Source organism: Notolepis coatsorum, assembly GCF_963971535.1.
Source record: "Notolepis coatsorum genome assembly, chromosome: 17".
Lineage (NCBI taxonomy): Eukaryota > Metazoa > Chordata > Actinopteri > Aulopiformes > Paralepididae > Notolepis > Notolepis coatsorum.
In genome coordinates, this window is record NC_140181.1 from 79,682,585 (window position 1) to 79,693,227 (window position 10,643).

Genomic DNA, 10,643 nt, shown 5'->3' on the forward strand with positions numbered 1-10,643 from the left:
ACGTGGTTCGATCGTGAGCCTTCTCTAGGGCAGAGAATAGAACATCCGGTAGCCTTGTACGAAAAAAGAAATCGGATGCCAAGATGCAGGTCAATGAAGAGGGTATAAAAAGTATCCAAGCAGTCTTTCTTTACGTAGTTAACGCTTGATAGATGTTTTCATATGAACAGGCAAAAGTATTTTGTTTTGTAATCACTAATGAACGAATATCTATTAAGGATACTTTTCCCCTCTTTTATCAACTCGCACCCCCCTCTCTCCCTCTCTCTTCCGCAGTCTTTCTCTCCCCCACCCCCCTCCCCAGGCCTCCCCTCACAGGCTGTTCTTGTCCGGCAGCTCGGCCTCTGGACTGCGGGGGAAGTAGACGGTGGCCTTGTGTTCCTCGTAGCGGTCGATGTGCTTGAGGTGGACCACCATGTGCAGGGCGTAGGCCAGAACCAGGAGCAGGATCAGGGAGGTCACCAGGCCCATCAGGATGGCCGGCGTGAGGAACGTGGCACAGTCGCTCGCCGACGCAAACTTGTCTGACTGTACGTTGAAGGCCTGGATCTGAAGGAGAGGACGGAGGACAGGAAGATGAGGTTAGGGGGCTGAGCTAACTTACCAGGGGTCGGACGGGCGGAGACAGACTGGCAGATGAGACTAAACTGATAAGAGTGAAGACTGACGGGCAGACTCATCACACGAGCATACACACAAAAGCACCTTAGCGACTTACACGCCACACTGCTGCTAACATATACCTTGTAATTGTATTGTGTAGTTTGTATGGATATAATATACGTTGTGTACAGAGTAAACAGACATCGCTAGACGAGTCATAAAGAGAGACAGAGTAAACAGAGACATCATTAGATGAGTCTTAAAGAGAGACAGTCATAAAGTCATCGTTAGACGAGTCATAAAGAAAGACAGTAAACAGAAACATCGTTAGACGAGTCATAAAGAGCCTGCAGAATAATGAAAGACCCACACCACCCCAACAACAGCCTGTTCATGCTGCTGAGGTCAGGCAGACGCCTGCGAACCCCAGCTACTAGGACAGAGAGGCTTCGGCTCAGCTTCTTCCCCCAGGCCATCAGAGCCTTGAACACTGAACTCTCCACACACAAGCACACATGAGCACACACACGACACACACACTGTACACGCTCACACACTAGCAGCCACTTTAACATGAGCAAGCACACACTCATGCTGCACACGCCCACACTTATGGCCACTAAGGAAAGGTCACTTTAAAAATAGTATAGTATAACCTGAGATTGTATAAAATAGCAATGTACAGAAAGACCCAGTGCCTCATCCGTAGCTAACAGTGTATTGCACTACCACAGGACCTAGCATGTCCTTCATGCTCTGTAAATAACTATGTACAAATACCGATATGCCCTACTATGTTACTTGTTTATTGCACAATATTGTTTTATTGGATTTTGTTATATGTTGTTACTACTGTATTGCACATCGTTGCGGGCAAGACCACCCGCATTTCATTGTATACTTGTATGCCGTGACAAATAAAACTCTTGACTTGACTTAAAGAAAGACAGAGTAAACAGAGACATCGTTAGACGACTCATAAAGAAAGACAGAGTAAACAGAGACATCGTTAGACGAGTTATAAAGAAAGACAGAGTAAACAGAGACATCGTTAGACGACTCATAAAGAAAGACAGAGTAAACAGAGACATCGTTAGACGAGTTATAAAGAAAGACAGAGTAAACAGACATCACTAGCTGAGTCATAAAGAGAGACAGAGTAAACAGACATCGCTAGATGAGTCATAAAGAGAGACAGAGTAAACAGAGACATCGTTAGATGAGTCCTAAAGAGAGACAGAGTAAACAGACATCACTAGCTGAGTCATAAAGAGAGACAGAGTAAACAGACATCGTTAGACGAGTCATAAAGAGAGACAGAGTAAACAGACATCGCTAGATGAGTCATAAAGAGAGACAGAGTAAACAGAGACACCGTTAGACGAGTCATAAAGAGAGACAGAGTAAACATCGCTAGACGAGTCATAAAGAGAGACAGAGTAAACAGACATCGCTAGATAAGTCATAAAGAGAGACAGAGTAAACATCGCTAGACGAGTCATAAAGAGAGATAGAGTAAACAGACATCACTAGATGAGTCATAAAGAAAGACAGAGTAAACAGACATCGCTAGATCAGTCATAAAGAGAGACAGAGTAAACATCGCTAGACGAGTCATAAAGAGACAGAGTAAACAGACATCGCTAGATAAGTCATAAAGAGAGACAGAGTAAACAGACATCGCTAGACGAGTCATAAAGAAAGACAGAGTAAACAGACATCGTTAGACGAGTCATAAAGAGAGACAGAGTAAACAGACATCGCTAGATGAGTCATAAAGAGAAACAGAGTAAACCGAGACATCGCTAGACGAGTCATAAAGAGAGACAGAGTAAACAGACATCGCTAGACGAGTCATAAAGAGAGACAGAGTAAACAGAGACATCGTTAGACGAGTCATAAAGAGAGACAGAGTAAACAGAGACATCGTTAGACGAGTCATAAAGAAAGACAGAGTAAACAGATATCGTTAGACGAGTCATAAAGAGAGACAGAGTAAACAGACATCGCTAGATGAGTCATAAAGAGAAACAGAGTAAACCGAGACATCGCTAGACGAGTCATAAAGAGAGACAGAGTAAACAGACATCGCTAGACGAGTCATAAAGAGAGACAGAGTAAACAGAGACATCGTTAGACGAGTCATAAAGAGAGACAGAGTAAATAGACATCGCTAGATGAGTCATAAAGAGAGACAGAGTAAACAGAGACATCGTTAGACGAGTCATAAAGAGAGACAGAGTAAACAGACATCGCTAGATGAGTCATAAAGAGAGACAGAGTAAACAGAGACATCGTTAGACAAGTCATAAAGAGAGACAGAGTAAACAGACATCGCTAGATGAGTCATAAAGAGACACAGAATAAACAGACATCGCTAGATGAGTCATAAAAAGAGACAGAGTAAACAGAGACATCGTTAGATGAGTCATAAAGAGAAACAGAGTAAACAGACATCAATGAGTCATAAAGAGAAACAGAGTAAACAGACATCGCTAGATGAGTCATAAAGAGAAACAGAGTAAACAGACATCGATGAGTCATAGTCAAGTCAAGTCAAGAGTTGTATTTGTCACGGCATACGAGTATACAATGAAATGCGGGTCATAAAGAGAGACAGAGTAAACAGACATCGATGAGTCATAAAGAGAAACAGAGTAAACAGACATAGATGAGTCATAAAGAGAGACAGAGTAAACAGACATCGATGAGTCATAAAGAGAGACAGAGTAAACAGACATCGATGAGTCATAAAGAGAAACAGAGTAAACAGACATCGATGAGTCATAAAGAGAGACAGAGTAAACAGACATCGATGAGTCATAAAGAGAAACAGAGTAAACAGACATCGATGAGTCATAAAGAGAGACAGAGTAAACAGACATCGATGAGTCATAAAGAGAGACAGAGTAAACAGACATCGATGAGTCATAAAGAGAGACAGCGTAAACATCGCTAGACGAGTCAAACGCGCTCAAGCCGCCGGGCCGGCCGGTACTGCAACGTACCTGGAAGTCGGTGAACGTGATGTGCCAGTTAGCAGACGTGTCGGTGTGGGAGCTGGGCACCAGGAGGGTGTCGTATTTGTGGAGGCTGCTGACGTGCTGGCAGTGGTAGGAGGAGGTGGCGGGGGCGTAGACCTCGCTGGCGTTGAACGTGGCCTCCTGGGTCCAGTTGTAGTGGATGTGAACGCTGTCCAGGGTGAACCAGTTCTGACCGGCCGCCTCGTAGAAGGTGTTTGACATCTGAAGCCTGGTGGGGGGAGGGAGGGAGGGAGGGAGGGAGAGAGGGAGAGAGGGAGAGAGGGAGGGAGGGAGGGAGAGAGAGAGAGAGAGAGAGAGAGGGGGGGAGAGAGAGAGAGAGAGAGAGAGAGAGAGAGAGAGAGAGAGAGAGAGAGAGAGAGAGAGAGTCACATACACACACGGTGCACTCATCTACTACCATAATAGCACACACACACACACACCTGCAATTCAATACAGCAAGTGAAAATACAACCCTGGACTGTATGTCACTCTGCCCTCAGATTCATCACTAATGATAGTTACGACACTCATCGGCAAATATTGGTATTTGTTCATTTTTAAGGCCCTTATTGGTAAGCTACCTCCTTATACTACATCATTATTGGAATGACATTTTGGAACTTATGGAATACCTAACTTCCTAGTGACTGGCTGGTCCTTAAAGGAACAGGCCAACTTTTTGGGGAAATTTACTTATTTGCCATCTACCCTGGAGTTAGACAAGCAGATACATACCCTTTTCTTCTCTGTGCATGCATTAGGCTTAGGGAACAGCTGCACCATTAGCCTAGCTTAGCATCATTCACTGGAAGTAGGTGTGCCAGTGTAGCCTAGTTCCCAACAGTCACGAAATACACTCCAAATACAACTCCAAAACGTTCCTGTGTATTTGCCACGTGGAGAAATACAAATAAAAAATAATAAGACATTTTAGACAAATTAGATTTTTTTTTGCAGAACCACTGCTGCCTGGGCGCAGTGATTTAATCACCTCAAAAGCCCTGTTGTTTTTTGAAAAAACGGGGTGTTCCTTTAAGGTAATAATAATAATAATAATAATAATAATTCATTTAATTTATAACGCACCCTACATTCCTGAGAGTCTCAGAGTGCTACAGAGTTAAAAAGAATAGAATACAAATGGATATATAAAAAAGAAGAACACATAGCAGAACAACATATGAATAAGACATAAAAACTAATAAAAGGCCTTTCTAAAAAGGTATGTATTGAGTCCATGTTTAAAAGTATTAACAGGTTGCGGCGGCTACGTGGCGTAGTGGGCAAGGCGCTCGCCACGAAATGCTGGAGATGCTGGGCTCGTCAGTTCGAGCCCAGCGCTCCACATTTGCTTTCAGTTTAGCTGGTCGTCCGTACTAATACACATTGGCCGTATTAGGGGGTGGGAAACTGATGGGTGGGGATCGGGCGTTGTGGACAGCGACTCCTACAGGTCGGTTGGTGCGCCTGCGCAGTAGAATCAGGAAGTGTCGGGGGCAGCGTGAGCCTCCCACGCGCTACTCCTCGCCACTGAGAAATCGAGCTGCGCAGGTGAAAAGATGCGACTGCTGTTACCTCAAGTACCGGAGGGGACTTGTGCTATGTATGACTTAGTCCACATTGCAGCCGGCTTGTGGGAGGCAAGAAACAGCGTCCGTGACAGGGGAGGGTTGAATTGGATGATACGAAATTGGGATGGGAGAAAATATAGAAAATGGGAGAAAAAGTGGATAAAAAAACAGGTTGTGGTGCTCTCAGGTGGTTGGGAAGAGCATTCCATAGTCTGGGCGCGGCCGAGCAGAAGGCTCGATCGCCCATGGTGTGCAGTTTAGTCCTGGGGGCTTTGAGGAGGTAGGCTGTGCCGGAGCGGAGGGAGTGTGAGGAGGACTGGGGGGTGAGGAGTTCCTTGAGGTAGGCAGGGGCACCACCGTGTAGACACTGGTGAGTGAGGAGGAAGACCTTGTACTCGATTCTGTGTTCCACGGGGAGCCATTGAAGTGATCTGAGGGTGGGGGTGATGTGGTCATGTTTGCGCACCCTCATCAGGATCCTAGCAGTGCTATTCTGGATGGATTGCAGTTTTTGAATGCTTTTACTAAGGATCCCGATGAGGAGTGCATTACAATAATCCAGCCTGGAGGAGACGAAGGCGTGGATGAGTTTCTCTGAATCTGCCAGAGTGAGTGAGGAGCGGAGTTTTGAGATGTTCCTGAGGTGAAAGAAAGAGGTCTTGCAGATGTATTTGATGTGAGTCTCGAATGAGAGGTGGGGGTCCATTTTCACGCCCAAGTTAGTGACAAGGGTGGAGAGAGGAATGTCCTGGCCGGAGAAGGAGATGGTGGTGATGGTGGATGACCGGACCTGGAGTGGGGTACCAACCAGCATGGCTTCCGTTTTGGAGATGTTGACCTGTAAAAACCTGTGGTTCATCCACACCTTAGACTCCTCCAGGCAAGCAGTCAGTGTGGGGGGTGATGATGGTGAAGATGGTGAAATTTGAATGTACAGCTGGGTGTCGTCAGCATAGCAGTGGAACGACACACCGTGCCGGCTGATGATGCGGCCGAGGACAGATCCCTGGGGGACACCACAGGTGACGGGGTGGGTAGAGGATGTTGCACCTCCCAGGGAGACACACTCAGTCCGACCAGCCAAGAGGGACTGGAACAAGCCCAGGGCTAGGTCACGGAGTCCGACGTCGGAATGGATACAGTCCAGGAGGATAACATGATCAACCGTGTCAAAGGCAGCCGATAGGTCGAGAAGGACCAGTTTGCTCGGAACAGGGTACATCTGCATTTTGCTATGATGCCCCCTAGCTCATGGAATGAACTCCAACTATCCTTAAAGCTTGAGATTCTCCCAAGTTTAAAAACTTGATCTCAGGGCGGCCAGGTAGCGCAGCGGACTAAGCGTCTGTCCACCACCACAGAGCCAGTGGGACGAATCCGGCTGTGGTGCCTCCGGCTTGGCCGACCGTCCATACTAACACAATTGGCAGTGTTAGCGGGTGGGAAGCCGGCGTGGGTGGGTCCTGGTCGTTGTGAACTGCGACTCCTACAGTTCGGTCGGGGCGCCTGCACAGCAAGGGAAGGATCTGGGAGAGATAGTGTGACCTTCCACACGTTACACTCTCCCAGTGAGAGTCCGCGCTGCCAGGTGAAAAGAAGCGGTGGGCTGGCTACACATGTGTCGGAGGAAGCATGTGATAGTCTCTGCCCTCCCAGACCGACGGTAGGGGGTAGAGCACGCAACGACCAGGAAGGGGATTGGGAATTGGCATAACGACTAACGGAAAAAAACGGAAAAAAGGGGGGAAAAGATAATAATTTTTTTTTTTTTTTTTTTTTACTTGATCTCCAACCTTAGTCAATCAAGTTGTACATGTTTTAATTGATTTGTTATCCTTACTTTTGTCTCGCCTTGTTCTCTTACTGTTGTGATTTTATATGCTTTATATTATTTTGCTTATTTCTGTATGTACACTCAACGTGACTCAGAGCTGCTCACCATATCTCGCTAGATGTTCCCCGTGGTAACAAACACATCCTTTGGTCAATCCTCCTCCCAATTTGCTGCTCCCAGCAGTTGGAACGAGATGCAAAAGACTTTGAAAATGGACAAATTGATCCCCCTCACTACTTTTAAGGACTCTATCACAGAGTTGTTTACACACACCTGCAACTGTCACCCAGCCTTTTAACTGTAATTTGACTGTTTCATGCTCAATATATGTCCCTTTGTAATTTTATTTGGTTGTTTGTTTGATGTGTGATTGATGTAATTTATTTGATGTTTGTTATCTGTGATGTACCATCTGTCTCTTTTCTATTTAATTGTATTACATTTTTTTTCCCCCTTTCCCTGTTACCCTTTGGGCCGTCGTTGAGAATAAGAATTTGTTCTTAATTGACCTGCCTGGTTAAATAAAGGATAAATAAGTAAATGAGGGAAACTTTGGTTGCCTTTCGAGTTTAAATAAAGGTTTTTTATTAACGACGGGTGAAAACGTTAAAGGGTAAGAGAGCAGCTTCTACCTGATGACCAGTCCTCTCAGGTCCTCCACTTCACCAAACCTCAACGAGAGCCTGTGGTACAACAACAAAACCAGACACACATTCAAATGCATTCATCTGTTCAAGTCAAGTCAAGTCAAGTCAAGTCAACTTTATTTATAAACACGTTTAAAAACAACAGAGTTTGGCGCCCCAGTGGCGAACCACATAACGCGCTGAGTCACGGCACGGCCGACCCGGGTTCGATTCCCGGACCCGTCGTTATTTGCCGAATGTCTTCCCCCCACTCTGTCTCCCGTTCCTCCTCTCTCTCTCTCTACTGGACTGCCCAGTAGGAAAAAGCGATAAACGCTAAAATGAATAATGAATAATAACACATTAAAATAGAGACATAATATACACATATACAAGCAGCACAAAACCCATTAAGGAGATTCAAACGCAAGTGAATTGAGGTATGTTTTAAGACTTGAATTAATCGACGGATGGGGCGAGTCTGATGAAGGAGGGAAGGCTAGTCCATAGTCTAGGGGCTGTAACTGCAAAAGCGCGGTCACCTCTGAGTTTGAGTCTTGAGCGCAGGATGGCCAGGAGGCCCAGATGACCTGAGAGACCTGGTGGTGGTTTAACACTAGCACAGCCGACATTTTCTCCATGGCTGTTCTAGTGTTAAGTAAGGGCTTAAGAGACCTTAGAGACCTGGAGGTGTTGTAAGTAAGGGCTTCTGAGAAGAGATCTGAGATATAGGAGCGCGCCAGTTGGTTCAGGGCTTTGAAAGCGAACAGCAGGACCTTGAAATCAATTCTATTTATGAACTGGAAGCCACTATAGAGCTGGAAGTGGAGAGAGGTTCGATACTGGTTGAATACTGGAGGATCTTTCATGTGTCTCTAATGGGGATCCTTTAATAAACATAAACATACTGTGGCACATGCGACATAATAGCAGAAACCATTGTAGCCGTATGCTCGATATTTGGGAGCATGCCTACAGTATGTTCCCACACTCAAAATTAGGCCCTATTAGTTCCCACAGCCCAATGGTCCCACTGCCCAATGGTCCCACATTTCTAAGATTTTTTTTCACTCAAAAGTAGGCCTATATGTTCCCACATTTCTAAGATTTTTCTCAAAATTAGGCCCTTCAGTATGTTCCCACAGCCCAATGGTCCCACAGCTCTATGTTCCCACATTTCTAAGATTTTCCTCAAAATTAGGCCCTACAGTATGTTCCCACTGCCCTATGTTCCCACAGCCCTATGTTCCCACATTTCCTTTTTTCATAAATTTGTATCTGATTGTATCCCCCTTTCTCTTAATTTGGTGGCCAATTACACCCAACCTATTATCCAATTGACCTCTGGTAGTAGAGGGTTCGTCCGGGAACATAGGGCTGTGGGACCATTGGGCTGTGGGAACATACAGCCTAATTTCGAGAAAAATCTTAGAAATGTGGGAACATAGCGCTGTGGAAACATAGGGCCTCATTTTAAGAGAGATCTTAGAAATGTGGGAACATAGGGCTGTGGGAACATAGGGCCTAATTTTGAGTGAAAAGAAATCTTAGAAATGTGGGGAACTTAAGGCTGTGCAGTTGCACCATTTTCTTATTTTTTTTTTATTATCTTTTTCCCCCTTTCTTTTTCCGTTTTTCTCCCATCCCAATGTTAGTCGTTATGCCAATTCCCAATCCCCTTCCTGGTCGTTGCGCACTCTACCCCCTACCGTCGGTCTGGGAGGGCGGAGACTATCACATGCTTCCTCCGACACATGTGTAGCCAGCCCACCGCTTCTTTTCACCTGGCAGCGCGGACTCTCACTGGGAGAGTGTAACGTGTGGAAGGTCACACTACCTCTCCTAGATTCTTCCCTTGCTGTGCAGGCGCCCCGACCGAACTGTAGGAGTCGCTGTTTACAACAACCAGGACCCACCCTCGCCGGGTTTCCCACCCGCTAACACTGCCAATTGTGTTAGTATGGACGGTCGGCCAACCCGGAAGCACCACAGCTGGATTAGATCCCACTGTCTCTGTGGTGGTAGACAGACGCTTAGTCCTCTGCGCTACCCGGCCGCACCAGTTGCACCATTTCTACACAGTTATCTCTCTCCGACCGGACAGACTCACGTGGCCTTTTCCTTGGTGCAGATGGAGCCCTTAGTGTCCACAGGCGTGCTGGAACTGAAGACTCTCTCCGTCAGATCGATGAAGGTGTGGTTCCTATAGCGGATAGCCAGGCGCTTGGCCTTGAACAGGATGCAAGTCTTCCCATTGTAGGCCACACTCAGGGGGCCGTAGGGCCCGATCAGAGACTGCAGGAGCTTCCTCTTGCTATGGGACATCCCAGGCTGGTGCCAACCGAAGGGCTGCAGAGAGACGGGAGAAAGGGTTCAAGTGAGTAAACTTAACCAACATAAGCATACAGAACGACAGCAAACATGGCATCACAGTGGTGGTGAAGGAGGCAAAGCGCTATATAAATGTAATGAATTATTATTATTATTAATAATATTAATAATTATACAACCTATTCTCACCTGTCTGTACTTACCTGCACTTATAGTCCTTTACTATATCTATATCTATTGTGCTGCTGGCCAGTAGTAGTCATACTGTCTTTATCTATTATATTACAACTCTGTACATACATCTGATTAGCACTACACTCAGTAGTAGCCCACTCATTTGTATATTTTGTACCCAGTTTAATGGGTACAAATGGGTTTAATGGGTTTAACCTGTACATTGCATATTGCTGTTGCACTTTACTGCTACATTTGCACTCTGGCTTCTGTTTGTTGTACTGTACTTGTGCTCAGGGCCGTGCACAAACATTAAGGGGCTGTGGCTCTAACCCCCCCCCCCCCCCCCCCTACCCTTATATAAAGTATAAAATATTTTCTTGCCCCTCCCTGTATACATGTATTAATTTTGTATTACCGGGCGACAATAGCCCGGCCGTACCTGTGCACATCCCTGCTTGTGCTGTATAATGACAAT

At 45.9% G+C, this 10,643-nt stretch overlaps 1 protein-coding gene across 1 annotated transcript; it reads right to left on the reverse strand.

Annotated features, from left to right (window-relative positions):
* Positions 1–312: 312 nt before the first annotated feature.
* LOC311244097 (V-type proton ATPase subunit S1-like protein) lies at positions 313–9,985 on the reverse strand (the record flags this gene model as incomplete). Its single annotated transcript, XM_084333508.1, has 4 exons — positions 313–549; positions 3,612–3,855; positions 7,667–7,717; positions 9,771–9,985. 4 exons carry the CDS (start codon positions 9,983–9,985, stop codon positions 313–315), a joined length of 747 nt encoding a protein of 248 aa, XP_084189634.1.
* Between the last annotated feature and the right edge of the window lie 658 nt (positions 9,986–10,643).